General features: G+C 35.7%; 1 protein-coding gene and 1 pseudogene across 1 annotated transcript; both read right to left on the reverse strand.

Moving 5' to 3' along the window:
• Positions 1-548: 548 nt before the first annotated feature.
• On the reverse strand, positions 549-659 carry LOC125470563 (annotated as a pseudogene).
• A 12684-nt stretch (positions 660-13343) lies between these two features.
• LOC103938947 lies at positions 13344-15890 on the reverse strand. Its single transcript, XM_048569414.1, has 7 exons — positions 15864-15890; positions 15248-15371; positions 14917-14941; positions 14514-14799; positions 14321-14394; positions 14148-14239; positions 13344-13384 (listed from the first exon to the last, which is right to left on the reverse strand). The coding sequence occupies exons 1-7, from the start codon at positions 15888-15890 to the stop codon at positions 13359-13361; spliced, it is 654 nt and encodes a 217-aa protein (XP_048425371.1). The 3' UTR covers positions 13344-13358.
• Positions 15891-18546: the final 2656 nt, after the last annotated feature.

The following is an 18546-nucleotide window of genomic DNA, read 5'->3' on the forward strand; positions in this document are numbered from 1 at the left end:
TATATGTCAAATAGAATTGTTGAGCTAGGCCAAAGAATAGAACGGTTAAAGGGCCACACTTTGAACAACTTTGTGCCATCAAGTTCATCCATTATCCGTGAGGAAGAGGAAGGGAATTTACCTAGTTCAACAAGTAAAGGATCTGAGCAATTTAATTGGGAAAGAGAAGAAGAGATGGCGGGCAACCAAGATGAACTTCGAGCTTTGGAGGACTTTGCTCAACCAATCATACCAAATTCACCTTCATGCATCTTGCTGCCCACAGAAGCTAGAAACTATGATCTTAAATCTTCACATTTCCATATGTTTCCCTCATTTTATGGCTTACCTAATGAAGACCCTTTAGCTCATATTAAAGAGTTTTACAATGTTGTGAGTGGTTTACCTTTGCAGGGAGTAAGTGAAGCAAATTTGAGGATGAGAGTGTTTCCTTACACCTTGAAAGATAGGGCCAAGAGTTGGTTGATGACTCTAACACCAAGTTCCCTCACCACATGGGATGTCGTGGCTAAGAAGTTCTTGGAGAAGTTCTTTTCCACTCAAAAGACAGCCACATTAAGGGGACAAATCTTCAACTTCAAACAAGATGATGGAGAACCTTTCAATGAGTGTTGGGAGCGTTTTAAAGGCCTATTGCTGCAATGTCCACACCATAGGTTACCTTTTCACTTACAAATGCAAATTTTCTATGATGGACTAACCCAAACATGTCAATCAACTGTTGATAATGCAGCAGGTGAAGCATTGAAGAAAAAGAATGCGCAAGAGTCATATAACATTTATGAGATGTTGGGGTCTAATGCTCAACACAAAGATTTAAGGGGTAAGAAAGTTGGAGTCTATGAAACAAGTTCTAATCATGAGTTCTCACTCAGATCTTAAGGTTTAGTCTCTCAACAACATATATGAGTGAACTTATGTAAAGGGAATCAAAATTCTCACATATGAAATCTGAAACGGAAGCACAGTTTCTGAGTAGATCTCATGAAATGAATCAAATGCTAAGAATATAGATAACACACACACTTACCATCACCCATGAATACCTCCTCAATGATCAGCTAGGTCTTTCTCAAGATTGTAATGCAAGGCTTAGGGTATAGGTTACGAAAGAAGTGATATGAAATACTAGAGCTTGGGGTATACCAAGGTGTCTTTGAGGATCATGCTCTTCACTGGCATTTGTCTTCTTTTGTTTTTGGCGTCCAGGCCCTATGCCTTATAATGCGGAGATTTGGGACTTGTATCCACTTTAATTCTCTTCCTTTTTTTTTTTTTTTTTTTTTTTTTTTAAACTTTATTTTTGGACACAACTTAACATAGGTGCCCTCGGTACACGCCACAATCTTGTTCTATAACTCAATCTATCCTTAGTCTTCATCACATTGGTATTCCCCAAACTAGAAGGTATGGCTTGTAATGGGCTAGAATGGGTAGATTATGGTGTGGGTGATGAAAGAATTAGGCTAAAGTGTTTGGCTGCAACAAGGGTGAATGGAGCACACAAATGGGTAGGATTTAAGCCTTTTAGTAGTTAAAACATGCATAGCCTAACATCATTGATGCGAGAATTATACGCACACAAATTAAACCCTCTTTTTGTCAAATTGTAGTAAAGATGTAAGTAGGGATCGTTTTAGACCGGGGATTAGGAGGGATTGCTAAACACTTGGAAACTGACTTAAAAACTCAAAAACAAAGTTTAAAACACTAAACTCGACTCAAAGAATGCAAAACTAAACTTTAAAACACTAAAACAAACCAAAAGACTCAAAACAGCACCAAAACACTCAAAACTGCCTTAAAAACACTTTCTGGGCAGTTTTGAGCACTTTGAGTACTTTGGACGAATTTGGGTAACAAATTGAATCAAAACACTTATAAACACAAACCAAAACACTTTCTAACTAATTTGAACAATACAAAGACTCAAAGGACTCAAAACAAGTTCAAAAGACTCAAAACTGCCTAAAAACACTAACTAGGCAGTTTCTGACCTTAAACCCAAATTTGGACGAAATTAAGTTGTAACTTGACTCAAGACTCTTAAAAACACAAACTAAATTGATTTCTAACTAATTTGGACATTAAAGTAAGGGGGGATTGAGTTTTGGACGAAATTACACTAATTGCACAGATTCTAATTAAAAACAGAATGTAAATATGAATGTGATGGATTTGAATGGATGAGATGACTAGCTAAGGGGTTCATCTCCACACATGTTACACTTGCATAATAAAAAGATTTCCAATTGCATTTCAATAAACCATGAATTCTCAACGCCCCGGGTTAATTAGGTCCGCTTAAATTAGCCGTCAAGTTTTCCTTAAGTTAATGAATTGGATGATTGCATACGACAACCCAAAGCATTTCTCACAAGTTCCCTACATGAATTGCATAATAGAGATACAAGCAAGAATCATTAAGCAACATGAAAACTATAAGTGTTGACGAGGCATTCGTTACTATGATTGCATGAAACTTATGCCAAGAATATGTTTAACGCGATTGTTTATAAGCAACCTCCACTACTTGTGAATATAAGTTCATAACTATTACGTGAAACTCACTTATATTCTAGCGTTAAATTCATGCATGAAAATTAAGCGTGAACTCTCAATATGCATACATAAATAGGTTATCAATCAAATAGTTAAACAAATTGAATTCACAACTTATGAAACGCAATTAGAAGTAATCAAATCAAAATGCAAGCATAAACATATATTTCGAATCCCCCCCTAACTAGGGGGGTTTTAGTTCCTCATGATACAAAACAAAGAGAATCAAAGAAACGCCTAAACATTCCAACAACTCAAACTTGAATTGTATGAACGTTTAGGCACTCTTCTCCTCCTCTTCGTTGTAGCACAAGGTCTAAGGATAGGTTTGGAGGGATGGGGAGTTATGGATGGTGTAGAATGATGTGTTTAGGATAGGGATGGATGTAGGGGACCTCAAGGCTTCTTTTTGGGTAGAAAATATGAAGAATGGTGAAGTATGGATGTGTTATAGAGAGGGGATGAATTTCTGGCGTGAATGGTGAATGAATTGTGTATGAATGGGAATGACTCCATTGTGGCTGCAATGGATGCTTATTTATAGGTGAAAAGGAGGGAATATGATAGCTAGGAACTTGGTGGAAATCTGGAATGGTGATGGGAGATGCATGTGGCTGATTTGTGAAGGGAATGCATGTGGATTAAAGTGGAATGACAGCTAGGTTATGATGATGAATGCATGTGCAAAGTTGGTTGAATGATTATGGGTGCATGTGGCTGATTTATATGAAGGGAATGCATGTGAAATGAATGTGTGAATGATGGCAGATTGTGTATGTGAATGATTAGGGTGAATGTGCATGTGCTTTGACAGCTAGGTTGAATAAATTAAAGGGAGTGCATGTGGCTTGGCTGGAATGATTGGAATGCAATCTAAAATGGGATGTGTTGGTGTGAATTTCTGGTACAAAGGGCCTCCTTTGGTCTTCAATTTCGTCCATCTACTTGGCTTCAAGTATATGCAATCCATTTAACGCCCCAAACTACTCCAAAATGCACCAAAATGCACCCTTTTGCATACTTTGCCCTTAGAACCTGAAAACACACAAAAGAAGCATAAAGGACTAATATAACTAAAGAAACATAACGTAAATGTACGAGAACAAGCCATTTAAGTCGCATGAATATGCTCCTATCAATCATCTCATTGAGTTCATTCATGAATGATACTAAGCACATGGTATCTGCAAAGGAGAGTAATTCTTAGTATCCAAACAAAATAGAAGTAATGAGATCATTTAAAGTGAAATTGAAAGAAAAAGATAGGAGTAGAAACACTTTAAACCCTCTCAAAGAAGCAATTTGGACTTCAATTTAACTCCCTAGAATCCTCTCCACGTTTGGAATAATGCTCAGCTACCAAAAGGAATGTTTTTACTTCATTTGCCTTCTCATTGATCCAAGTACACACTTGGCTGCACACTAACACCAAATAATGTAAAATGCAACTAGTTTAATCCAAAACAATCACAAAGACGCCAAATAAGGAAGATATAAATGCATGCAAAATGTGACTTATCATCCATTCATACACACTACACAAAAAATCCTTTACCGTACAAAACAACAAGCATTTCCAGCATTTCTCCTCCATTGTAGCCACTCCAACCACTCCCCATCCCTCCAAAACACTACACTACCATCACACATCCATTCCTCCATACAAATACCACCCCAAAACCTGTCCTTAGACCTTGTGCCACAACAAAGAGGAGGAGAAGAGGGCCTAAACGTTCATACAATTCAAGTTTGAGTTGTTGGAATTTTTAGGTGTTTTCTCTCCTTGATTTCAATGGTTAAATTTACTTATCTTTGTCTTGTACGTATGAGGAACTAAACCCCCCCCCATTAGCTAGGGGGTGATTCGAAACCATGTTTATGCTTGCAACATGAATTGATTACCTTTGGTTGGAATTTCATGAGTTGTGGATTCAATTTGTTTAACTGTTTGATTGATAACTTATTTATGTATGTTTATTGAGAGTGCACGCTTAATTTTCATGTATGAATATGACGCTAGAATATAAGTGAGTTTCACCTAATAGTTATGAACTTATATTCACAAGTAGTGGAGGTTGCTTATAAACAATCGTGTTAAATGAATTCTTGGCACTAGTTTCATGCTCATCATAGTAACGAATGTCTCGTCAACACTTATAGTTTTCATGATGCTTAATGATCTTTGATTGTATCTTTATTGTGCTTTTCACGTAAAGGACTTTTGGAGAATGTTGTGAATTGCGTTGCGCTAACCCATCCAATTCATTAACTTAAGGAAAACTTGATGGTTAATTTAAGCAGACCTAATTAACCTGGGGTGTTGAGTTTCATAATTCATCGAAAGACCAACCGAAAATCATCTTGTATGCAAGTGTAACATGTGTGGAGAAGAACCTTCTAGCTAGCATTCATCCATATCTTCATCACATTCATATTTACATTCTGCCCTTAATTGCAATCTGTGCATTTTAGTTTAATTTCGTCAAAACCTCAATCCCCCCATATTTTGTTTAGTCCTAGTCATTACAATCTATCTTATTTTGTGTTTTTAAGTATTTGGAGTCTTGTGGGCTTATTTTGAGTTTTTGTTAAGTGAGTTAAGTGTTTTAAAGGTTAGTTTTATTTATTTGAGTCAGTTTAAAGTGTTTAGCACCCCTAGTTAATCCCCGGTTAGAACGATCCCTACTTACATCATTACTACAATTGTCACAAATAGGGTTTAATTTGTGTGTCACATTCGTAACGCATCAATATGAAAGAGGTAGACCCTTGACTTGCACCCAAAAATCCTAAGACACCAGGGGAATACTTGCCGAATGCCTCCGCCATCACCAGCAAAGCGCCGTCATAAAGCCACTACCCTTCTTTCAGCACCATCGCATTTTCCCTTTGACTATCAAAACCAAATGAGAGCAACCCCTCATCTATCTTGACTATCGTAACTTTTGCCTTAGGGCGCTAGAGGTTCATTATTTGTCGTTTGAACCATTCTTTGTTGAAGACCTTTTGTGTAAGCACCCACCCCACTAGGAAGACCTTATTGGCCCTGAGGAGAGCACTCTTACGATCATCTATCACCACCACCCTCTGTTCTTCAGAAGTGAGAGCAAATCTATCTGCAAACTTCATCACTATCTCCTCTATCACCCTAAACACCCCTTGCAAACTGCTTTGCCAAAAAACACAGACAACTCCCCCCCAAAAAGCTTATTGCTTGAGAGAACATCCACCCTTGGTGATCACAGAAGGTCTCCTTTACTGCTAATCAACCTAACTTTTGGTGTAAATCACTAGAAGAAAGACAACCTATGCCGCAATACCTAACCTTAGCATTCTCCTAGCGAAACCCTAAAGAGCAATCTTATTATAATATTTTATATCTGCCATTTTACAGTTGGTATGGTATTAAGTTAAACACATAAAATTTGACAACTTTAATTGAATAGTTAAACGATTTTTTATTTAATTGATTTTTTGTAGAATCAATCGTTATGTAAACTAGAAAGTAATTGTTTCAATCATTGTGCTCTTTGGTTAAACAAGCTAGTCATTGCATGTAACTTATGTTCTTTTATGTACTTTCAATGTGTGTAGCGCATACAGTTATAGCTCGTTTACTAATCTGTAATCAGAAGGAAAGGAATTGAATTGAGCATGAATTGATATGAGGTGGAATCAGAATTAGATTTTTATTGAAGTTGTTTACTAAAGTGTTCTAGAATATGAGAATAAATGGTAATGATTTCATATAAGCTGTTTACTAATCTACGTGAATTGGAATGAAAACTAATATAATTACTCAAATACCTTTGTCCTAAATTACTTATTTTATATACTTGTTAATAGAAAAAATCAATGCATTTTTCTGCCAATATTAAACATACTACAATGTACAATCCTTTTTTAGAATTTTAATCATTGCAATATTGTTATTTTTAATAAACTTTAATTCTTATTATTTTATTTTATATTATATTTTCAAGAGTGAAAAAAAAAACCACATATTTAGATAGGGAAAACTATCCAAAACACCCAAAAAAAAAGTTTCGTTTAATCATAGGGACATTTAATTTGGAAAATACCAAGGTTGCCCTTGAAAGCCCTCAAACACATTTGAATAAGGAGACAAAACATGTAGCAGCCAGGACAATATGCATAAAATTTCACATGGATCCACATGGCCTTCAAGCAAAGAACAGGAAAAGACAAGTTTGGCAGATGCAGAAACAGTATCAACAATTTCATAAACAATATCAACAATTTCAGAAACAGTGCACTATTCAAAAAAGTTGTTTGTCGTTTAGGACTTTGGTTTTGTATATAAGGGAGCCTTTCCTCCCATGCAACACACAACACCTTTCAACCTCTCAACCTCAACATCAAACACCTCTTAACATCTTAATACCTGAACACCCTACTTTCACCATATACTCATACCATCTTCATACTCTCAAGCATCCGTAGTCTTTATAGCATCCTTAGTAAACATTTTTGTGTAAAGACTTCTCTTTGTAAACATTCTATATATCAATAAAAGTTCAAATGTACATATTCAAGCAATCTCCAAGTCTTAAGTAAGTTTTCTTTTCTTTCTTTAGTGTGTTTGTTTAATTAGACTTCTAGTCCAAAACAGGGAAACACTATTGTAGTTATATTATTAACCTGCTAAACTGACGATCATACTTTGTTCGAGCACTCTGTTATAGTTGAATGCTTGCCATGAAAATAATTGGACATTAACTAGGGTACTTCTGAGTTCTTCGTACCTTTAAGTTCAGCTGTTAAGGCCTTATACTTGTACTGTGAGTGGCCGTCATGCTGAAACATGTCGAGTTCCATATGCAAGGTTTTATGTCTAATTATTATAATGGTTATCCGACTATTTAACCGGGCCTGCTATCTGAATCTGGTATCAGAGCCAAGTTTAGCATTTTAATAGTATAATTATAATAGTAACGTACCTTGAGGACGGAAGTCATTAACACAACTGATATCACACTCGTTCATTTTGTATGAACAACATATATTATTGTCTTTGTAGTCAACCACAACCATCAAGTATTTATTGTCCCAGGCACCGAACTATAATTAGCATAAAGAGATTAGCATATATATCCAAAAGAATTAGCAGTACTTTGAAGAAGGAAAAGTTTTATCTTGGTTATCTTGAACATCCTTCATTTTTTTCGTAAATATAATAATACAAAAGTGCAACATAAAGTTTTGGAAGCAAATAGAGCAACAGATCAAGTTTTAGAGACCTTGAGAGAAGAAAGAAAGTTTCTAAGAAACCAATTAGCCGTAACTCTAAAGAAAGGTAGGCTGTATTTTATGATAGATTATCTTAATTTAGAAATTAGTGAACCTCAAAAAAGAAAAATAACCTTAGACTAAAATAGTTTAGTTTGTTATTTTCCATTGAGAAAGCATAATCATATTTTGCATAGTGAAGAAAATCCACTAGCCAATAGTATTGTAGATCTTATTATTAGTCAAGCAGAAAATATAAAATTAGAAAATCATAAGCATAATTGTTTGATAAACCAGTTGTTAGAGCATTTTCAGAAAAATTTCATAAAAACAATTAGGCAAAATTTAGATTGTATTACATCTCAGTTAGAAGATAATAATAAAAATATTCTAAGGTTTCCTAGCAAAAGAGAGATAAAAGAGCATATTGACCTCATAGATAGTAAGTCTAAGCAAGTATAACTTAAATCACTAGAAATAATTGAGCAGTTAAAATTAGAAGTTCAAAAAATTCAATTAGTGCAAAAGGAGTTGAGTGAAAAAGTAGATAAGTTGCATGATAAAATAGATAAATTATTAGTTTAATGACCAATTCTAGAACTAGCAGAAAATATATCTAAGCTTTGAAAGAAGTTAGTAAGCTAGATAAAGAACCAGTAGGTTTAATAGAATTTTCAACACAAGTAGCCAGTAGTTAGGGGTGGTTCGGTATGGGATCCCATACCGAAACCCTTGTCCCGATTCCCAAACCGAAATTTTTGGGAATCCCAAATTCAATACCAATTCCAAACCAAATTTTCGGGAATCCCGAAATAATTTCGGGATTTCGGGACAAATCGGGAATCCCGAAATGCTTTTGGGCTTTTGGACTAAAATTTGACATATTATGTTTTTGGGCTAAAATTTGACATAAATAAAGTAACAAACTCAAAAGCAAAAATAGTAGTTACAAGCCAAGGTTTTAAAATAAATAAAGTAACAAACCCAAAATCAAAAAAAATTAGTTATGAGCCAAAGTTTCAATAATTAAGTTACAAACCAAAAGCTAAAAAGCAAAGCTTAAAGTCTATAAATATTGTTGGCCTCTTCGGCCCCTTCGTCCCCTTGATCTTGTTGATGCTTGTGGTTGCTCCCTTCTTGTTGGTACTTGTACTCTTCCCCTTGATGTTGATGGTTGAGCCCTTCCCCTTGCAACGGGTGGTCGTGGAGGTAGTGATTGATTTTGACGTTGTTGAACTTCAACTTGGAGTGGTCGAGGAGGTGGAGGTGGTGATAGGAGCATATTTAGGCGACTTAGCTAGCTTATTCTTGTGCATTTGTGTTATTATTTCTTAGTTAATGTTGTATTTCAACTCATTTTCGTGTGTTTGTAGGTCCAAAGGGTTGAAGTACCAAGAAAATGCATTTTGATGCATTTTGGAGCAGTTTTGGGCACTAAATGGATAGCACATGTATGGGCCAAGATGGATGGACGAATTTGGAGTTCAAGAGGCTAGAAATATGATAAGAAGATGAAGAAATTAAACTCAAGACAAAGTGGTTAAGGAATCAGCTCAAAAGAGGAAACATTATCCAAAACCTTATCTAACCTTATCTCACCTTATCCAACCTTATCCTATCTTATCCTAACCTAATCTTGTTCCACCTTAATCCTAGCTGCAAGTGGACCTAAAAACCTAATTTCTAGAAGCCTTATCTGACCCTAAAAGGGTGCCACACCCTTCCCCCTTTTATCTCTTCTAGAAAACCCAAAATCAGCCACAAAACACCTAGTTTCTAGAAGGCCCAATTTTGGACGAATTTCCTAAACCTTTTTCCTTTTGGATTCTGATTTGTTAGGCCTTAATCCTTGTGGATTTGGGTATACAAATCCTTTTATGAAACTAATTGGGCCAAACCCTCTCCTAAGTGGATTTAACTTGCTTGTGCCAAACCCTAGGGCCCTAATCCATAAAATCTGCTAAATGTAACCCTAATCTACTTAACCCTAGGACTATATGAACATAAAATTAGCCAAAAATTCGTACCACCCCTCATACTATACAGAAAACACCTTTCCGCAACACCCTAGCCTACATTCTCATCCTCCATCCCCTCCATACACCTCCATACACCACCTGCCGCACCCTACCACCATAATCAACCATCCTCCATCCCTCTAAACAAGAAAACACCATCCAAAACCCCCAATTCCACCACACACACCTTGTGCCGCAGCAAAAAGGAGGAAGAGGAGCCAATCTGTGCATCGAATCCATCTTGGAATTGCTGAACGTTTAGGTGTAATCTTTCTTATGATTTCAATGTTTAAATTCAATACTCTTTGTTTTGCAAGCATGAGGAACTAATCCCCTTTTGGCTAGGAGGGAATTTCGAAACCATGGTTATATTTGCATGATGATTTGATTACTTTCAGTTGTGATTTCATGAATGATGAATTCAATTTACTTATCTGTTTTAATTAAAACTTATTTATGTATATGAATTAAGAGTGCACACTTAATTTGCATGCATAAATATGATGCTAGGGTATAAGGAAACTTCACCTAATTGTTGGGAACTTATATTCATGAGTAGTTAAGATTGTTGGTCACAATTATGTTAAGTAAATTCTTGGCATAAGTATCATGCGCTTTCATAGTTACGAATGCCTCGTCAACACCTATGATTTCCATAGAACCTAATGATCTTTGATTGTCCTTCTATTATGCGCTTTCATATAGAAAACTTTAAAGGAATAATTTGATTGCAATGCGCTAATTCCATTCAATTCAATGACCTAAGGGAAATCTGGGAGTTAATTTAAGCGTACCTAATTAACTTGGGGTGTTGAGGTTAATAATTCATTGAATAAGCAACTGAAGATTGTGTTGTATGCAAGTATGCCATGTGTGGAGAAAAACCTCGTAGCCATCTCACCATCCACTTAATTCCATCAAATTCGTCCAAATCTGCCTAGTTTAATTTCTTGTTTTGTTTTGTTTATTTTCGTCCAAAACCAAATCCCCATTTATTCTAGAGTGTCTAATTGGTTCAAATATGTTTTAGATTGTGTTTTTAAGAGTTTTGAGTCAAGGTAGAACCAATTTTCGTCCAAGTTTGTGTTTAGGCTCAAAACTGCCCAGTTTGTGTTTTTAGGCAGTTTTGAGTGCTTTTAGCCTATTTTGAGTCTTGTGAACTTGTTTGAGTCTTTTTAAGTGAGTCAAGTGTTTTAAAGGTCAGTTTTATTTATTTGAGTCAGTTTAGAGTGTTTAGCAATCCCTCCTAATCCCCGGTGTAAGAACGATCCCTACTTATTTATATGCTACAATTGTCAAAAGAGGGTTAATTTGTGTGTTAAGTTAATTTCCACATCATGTGGCATTTCATTTTCTTGTGTTGTATTCTCCTCACCTCCCAAATTAGCCGTGCCTAAAACAATAAACTACAAATCATTTACATTGAATTATAGTCTAATAGATAATAAATACTAAGAAATTAAAAGAGGAAATTAAATTGTTTACTTACTTCTTTCTAAGCGTTCAAGCTCCTTGTAGAAATGGAATTCGTCAAGTGTAGGCTCCTTGTAGAAACAAAATTCTTTTCCTCTAAGCCAATCACTAGTACACACTAAAGCCTCAACCGTTTTAGGTGCTAAGGAAGTTCTAAAAGGATCAACAACTCTCCCACCAAGACTAAAGGCATTCTCACTAGCAACGGTGCTACTAGGAAGGGCCAAAACATCCTTAGCAACTTTACTAAGAGTTGGATATTGAGCACAATTTCCTTTCCACCAATCCAAAAGATTGAAACCCTCATATGTTAGGCTTTGATGTGGATCATTGAAGTACATATCCACTTCATTGGCTATCTCATTTTGTTGTGCCTCCGCTCTCTTTCGTTGGATCTTCTTTGTCATCCTTGAAGCAACATCAATATCTACAATCACACCCCCCACATCATCTAGTACAACACTTGATCTTTGCTCCACATTTGAGGTAGCACTACTACTAGTACTACTAGTACTACTACTACTAAGGACCACTCCCTCCTTGTATGCATTATACAACTCGGTTACATAGCCTTTAACCCTTACTTTCTCCTCCCTTATTTTGTCCCATCCATAGCCGAGCTCTTCTAGATTTGTCTCCAACATATCAAATTTGTACCTAGGGTCGAGTACTTGGGCTACAAAGAGAATAGGATTCACCTTTTCAATGTGACCCCAATATTTGTCAAACTTGAGCTTCATTGAGGTAGCCACACTTTGCAAAGTGGCATTAGAGGCGTTTAAAATTTGTTCTTGTATCTCCACTTGCAAGGCAATCACTGTGCTAAGTATTAAGTGTGACGTTGGAGTAAGGGTTGCACTCAATGTCAAGGTGGCATCATAAAACTTTTTAAGAAAGTGAGCAAAACTCATCGATCTTTCCCAATCATCCACCTCCGGAGGACCCACCCGCTTGGTCTTTGTTGTCACCCCATCAACCTCTTTCGAGACCTCCTCTTTAAAGTAAGCAATAAAAGAGTCACACTCAAAGGCCATCTTAGAGAACACTTCTTTAAACTTGAAAGCACTATTAAGCATCTCATATGTGGCATTCCACCTTATGACAACATCAAAAGGGATACTTGACATCCTAGCAAATCTCAACAAGACACAATATTCCCTAAAAGACTCCAACCTTGCCGGGGATGAGTGTATAAACTTCACACAATTTCTTATGGCATCAATTTCACAACTAAGCTCCGTCATTCCATCCTTAACTATCAAATTGAGGATGTGACAAGCGCACCTCATGTGCAAGTGAGCCCCGTCAAGTAAAAGAGTACCATTTGACTTGAGTCTTCTTTTCATGTATGCAATGGCGGTGTCATTTGCACTAGCATTGTCAACGGTAATGCTAAACACCTTGTCAATGCCCCAATCATTCAAGCAAACCTCTAGACATCTTCCAATATCATCACCCTTATGAGAAGTAACTTGGACAAAGTTTAGGATCCTCTTATGCAACCCCCAATTAGTGTCCAAAAAATGGGCCGTGATGACCATGTAGTTTATCATTTGAATTGAGGTCCAAGTGTCGATTGTAATACTCACTCTCAACCCCTCAATCACACTTTTTATTTTAGCCTTCTCTTCAACATACAACTCCAAAACCGCCGCCGCCACCTTATGCCTATTAGGAAGTTTGTATTTTGGATTCAAATCACGAATAAATTCTCGAAAGTCTTCTTGATCAACCACCCTAAAAGGCATCTCCGCTATTATAATCCACCTCACACATCTTCTATCAAGTCTTTTTTGATTGAAAGTGTGAGTGACAACCGGACCTCCCATCCTCGCTTGTGTCAATGTAGGTTGCTTCGGATCCACATTCTCAAAGAGACTAAAACCCGGGCATTTCCTCAAATGCTTAAGAATTCCTGTTGTCCCATGAATTATAGGGTGTGCCGGTACTAAGAGTTTGCAATGCTTGCATTCGGCCATGAAAGATTTCTCCCCATTATTATCGGTGATCGTTACCCTCTTAGCATCATTCCACGCCGGACTTGGACCCTTTCTCCTATTGCCCTTTTTCCGAGGAGGACCCTCCCATTGTCTCACTACTTCTTCTTCTTCTTCTACTTCCTCTTCCCCTCTTCCCCCTCTTCCTCATCTTCTTCTATTTGTTCTAATGCAATATCCTCCTCCATATCCGGATCATCATCCCAACAATCTTCATAATAATCATTATGCAAATAATCTTGAGGTAAGGGAGTGCCTAGTTGAAGGGTACCACTAGGTTGGGTTTGTTTTCGTTTTCCTAATACCGAGACCATAGGTGTACTAGATTGGCTACTAGACCCGTCCATCCTAACAAATAAAATAACAATGCACATTAATATATCACAACCACAGTTCAGCATATATCCAAATTCTAATCAATAAATAAAATAAATGGTTCAAAAATCTGAGCATTCAACATAGAAATATTTTTTGGATATAAACAGTATACATATTACCGATCTTTATCTCATATTCCTTCGCAGTGGGTGTCGCAGTAACATAGATATTATCTATATTTGGTCTTCAAATAAGCATACAAAACTATCTAACTACATAAGCAGTTAAACTAATATATGGTTTATGGTTTGTTATTTCATTAAGCTATATGAATAAAAGATATATTATCAGACCAAAGCACCAAACGAAACAACGTGGTATCTCATTTATGATGTATGATTACAATTTATAAAATCAGACCAAAACATCAAAATGAAATAACATGTCATCTCAAGAGTATCAATTATGCAGACCAAATGTCAGGGAACAAACTTTCATCCTAAGCAAAACTAAAAGAGTTAAAAAGTACCTCTCACGGGTGTAAAAAGTGAATGGTATGTTAGAAAGCACGCATCAAGATCCTTTAGAGTTGGTCCTATTGGAATCCTACAAATTGGATACCTGAAAAGGTCATACCAAAAACAATTAGTCACACGACACTGTACAACGAGTAAACGAAAACAGTGATCTATACTATAGTACCATGCAACAGATATCCAACTGGATGACAGTAGATCATAGCTTCTTAGTGTCTTTAGCTCAGGAAAATGGAGTATCTGTAGAAAGGGAAGTTCAGAACAACATCCGAAAAAAGGGAGGTCATGACTCATAAATAGCAAGATATATCACTATTGATGCTAGAGAGAAATGAAATTATAAGTTTATAAATTATAACCTTGTCAGCTAAAGGCTCACGGCAATAAGGAAGGTCCCGTTCAAAATACCCAAACAGTAAGGAACCTTGAGAATTTATAGATTCGCCCTCATCACTGGAACAGTCTTCGTGGGGTGGTAAATGCGGGTCTCTCAATGATAATCTTTCTATCCTACGAGGAATTTCACTAGTCAGAATTTGGTGATTCCATTGCTCACGCAAATATTTTAGCCTATCAGTTTCGTAATCACAGCTACCATCACTGCTAGAATCCCTGAAGTCACTATCACTGTCCTCATCTAGTTGCCTATCAATAAACGACCATCAATCTTTGAATAACATAAATGAATGAAATAAACCATTCATGTTTTGACAAAAAGCAAATATGTAAACTAAAGTAAGCAACGGGCAATAGTCAGTATACACTGATTCCGTTAAAAGTATATATTCTGATGCAAGGAGTAAACAAACATAGTAATCCATGAAACCCGTTTACCATAAGTGCACGCACCATACAATCAAGAACAACAACAAATTCTCAAATTCAGTTTTGGATTTACCTCTGAGTAAATGCAGGACAAAAATCATTTTGCAGAGAGATAACGGTACACTTATCACTGATTCACTATCATGAAAGAAAATACAAACAATGCATGCATTTGACTATAACCAACTAGAACTATATCGAAATTCTTCTAAACTACAAAACAAATGATAAATCGAATTAAGCCAAAAGTATGTAGTAAAATGTATACCTTGTCTTAGTTGCCAATTTCGCAGAGCGGCTGTATATTTGAATGCCGGACAGTGAACCACAGAGTCACTGTCATTCAAAATCAGAGGCACTCCTGCACCATAAGCACTCCACTCCTTGAAGGACTACCTCTATCCGCACTCAACTTCAAGCTCACAGACAAATTGAAATGGGTGATTCTGGTGAAGCCGTGAAGGAAGGCTGCTGGAAGTAAGGAAATCGAACGGAAGTGAAAATTGAAAGGGGATTTAACCTAAAAACAAATGAACGGCACAGATTAAATCTAAAACAATGAACGGTTGAAATAATTCTCTTATAATGAAAAAATAATATATATATATATAATATTTATTTCAATTCGGTATGGGAATATCAAAAAAATGGAGATGCAATACCGAATCCCATATCGAAAATTTCGGGAATTTTGGTTTGGGATTTTTTTGGTTTGGGATCGGGATTTTTTCGGTTTGGTTTGGGATTTTTGGGATTTTTTTCCAGCCCTACCAGTAGTAATATTCCCATTAGGCAAAATAATTTAATTATTCAATTAGTTTTAAGTTTGGCTGAAAAATTAGATCAAGTTGAAGAACAAATAGCATAAATAAACCAAGTTTTACATAAAGCATCTCCATCACTTCCACCATCTTTGTTAGAAAAATTAGAAAATTTAACTTTAAGTACAAATAATCATATTAGAAGATCTAAGATAAATCTTTTTGATATCAGAAAATGGAACTTTTTAGGAGAAAAGGAAAAGAAGTAGTTAGAGATAAAGATATTTATCCAAATAAAGAAGAAGCACAAGAATTTATTAGAAGAGATTTTGAGAGAACACAGAAAAATCAATATAATTTGTATCATTTAGGTTTATTTGAAAATAGAAGTAGAATTGTAAGTAGCATCAGTTAACATGAAGTTAGTTGTATTGATAAAGAAGTTACACTTAATTTAATTAGTAAAGAAGCAATTACTCATTTGAGAAAATCATATTTTAGTTAGATTCACATAGGAACAATATTAATTTGGATAACAAGATTAACCAGAGCACAAGTAGGCACAAAAGCTTGAGTGTGTGTGTGTGTGTGTATGACGATAGATGGTATAATCACCAACAAGTAGCAATAGCAACAGCTGAAGTAGACATAAGTTCGAATTTAGCAGTCATAGGATGTATTTCAAATTATGTTATGACAATTAATGAATTTAGTAAATATATTAAAGTAAGTATAAGAACAAAAAATAATAATATGAAAGGAGAGTATAAAAATTTGTGTATTAGCTTAATGTATATTGGTAAAGTGTCTGATAGATATAATCACAAGTTTAATTTAGAATTTTAAATTTAGTTCAAACATTTGGTAGTAAACATGTAAATATGATAGAAGCAAAACCCGCAGATAATAGCTTTTTGGAAGAAACTCAATGAACAATACCTAATTTACAAGTAGCAAGAAATAGACAACCAGATAAAGTACAAATATATGAAACTAGTACAGATCAAGCAACAATTAGGTTTAGTAATAACAAGCAACTAGAAAAAATAGAAGAGGATGAAAGTGAGATAAAAAATGAAAGTATTCATATGGCTTTTAATAATTTAGATATTAATTTAGTTGAGCAAAATTTTGATCATATTGTAGATAAGCTTATAGAAGATATTGACCATTTAGATGAAGAACAATACTTAGAAAAATATAAGACATATGACTTAAAACTACATAGAATTTCAGATGAAGAGATGAAAATTTTAATTTTAGAAATAGGAGTAGAACATATTTTAGGATCAAAAAAATATAATAATTTATTAGAATTAAAAGTAGAATGTAATCCAGCAGAAGAAAGTAGTACATCAGGAGTAAAAAATCCAGGATACACAGGTAGAACTGACCAACAATTTTTGAGGCCAACAAATGAACAATATAATGAAAAAGCAAAAGTAGACTACATGGAAGAAAGTATGATAAAACCATCTAGAAAAAATAGGATAACATATTTGAGAGGGTTAGAACAAATTAATATAGCAGGAAATATATTAAACTTAGATAACGTAGATCCACAAGATTGGGAGAGAACAATTGAAAGATGGGAAAAAGGTTGCGTACATGCAGCATTAATGTTAGATTTTAGTAATTCATAAAATATGCCACATCCCGACCTGGGCTCCACCACATCCCGGGGTCGACTCCACCATAGCACGATATTGTCCGCATTGGGTCCGGACCACGTCCTCACGGTTTTGTTTCTAGAAACTCACACGAGAACTTCCCAATGGGTCGCCCATCCTCGGATTACTCTCGCGCGAACTCGTTTAACTTCAGAGTTCCAATGGAACCCGAAGCCAGTGAGTTCCTAAAAGGCATTGTGCTAGGTAAAGATGGAAATATACATATAAGGCTTACATGATCCACTCCCCTGGGCGATGTGGGATGTTACAATTCATCCCCCCTTAGGGGCCCGACGTCCTCGTCAGCACACTTCCTGCCAGGGATTGGCTCTGATACCAAATTGTCACACCTCGACTCGGGTTCGACTTCGCTGTAGCACGATATTATCCGCTTTGGGCCCCGACCACGTCCTCACGGTTTTGTTTCTAAGAACTCACACGAGAACTTCCCAATGGGTTGCCCATCCTGGGATTGCTCTCGCGTGAACTCGCTTAACTTCAGAGTTCCGATGGAACCCGAAGCCAGTGAGCTTCCAAAAGGCCTCGTGCTAGGTAGAGATGAGAATATACAGATAAGGCTTACTGGATCCACTCCTTTGGGCTGTGGGATGTTACAAAATATGTTAGATTATTTTGAGCATACCTTAGATCGTTTAGTTTTTTATCATTTTTAGTCATGGAAAATTCAAAATCCAGAACAACATCAGGTAGCTAAAACACATTTTAATATTGATGGTTTTGTTACTTTGATTAAACAAGAATTTTTAAATCATAATAGATTAAATGGCAGAAGCGAACAAGAACAAACAAGAGCAATTAGAAATTTAGAACAATTACAAATTTGTGATTTACAATATATAGCTGAGTATACTACAAATTTCTTTAAATATTTAGGAAGAACATGTAGAATTAGCGATATTAATTTATTAGATACTTATATGACAAAAATAAAAGGACCAATAGGTGAAAAGATTTGGAATGAATGGCAAAAGCATCCAAAGAAAAATAATATTGCAATAGGACCTAGAATTCAACATGTATATGATATACTTAGACAAGAGTGTAGTCAAATAAAAGTTAAGAGACAAATTAGGAAGCGATTTTATATGAGCTGTAAAAATATAGATTTACCACAA

This window comes from the organism of the source record quoted next, unplaced genomic scaffold, assembly GCF_019419815.1.
Source record: "Pyrus x bretschneideri cultivar Hongxiangsu unplaced genomic scaffold, Pyrus_bretschneideri_v1 Contig100, whole genome shotgun sequence".
Taxonomy (NCBI): Eukaryota; Viridiplantae; Streptophyta; class Magnoliopsida; order Rosales; family Rosaceae; genus Pyrus; species Pyrus x bretschneideri.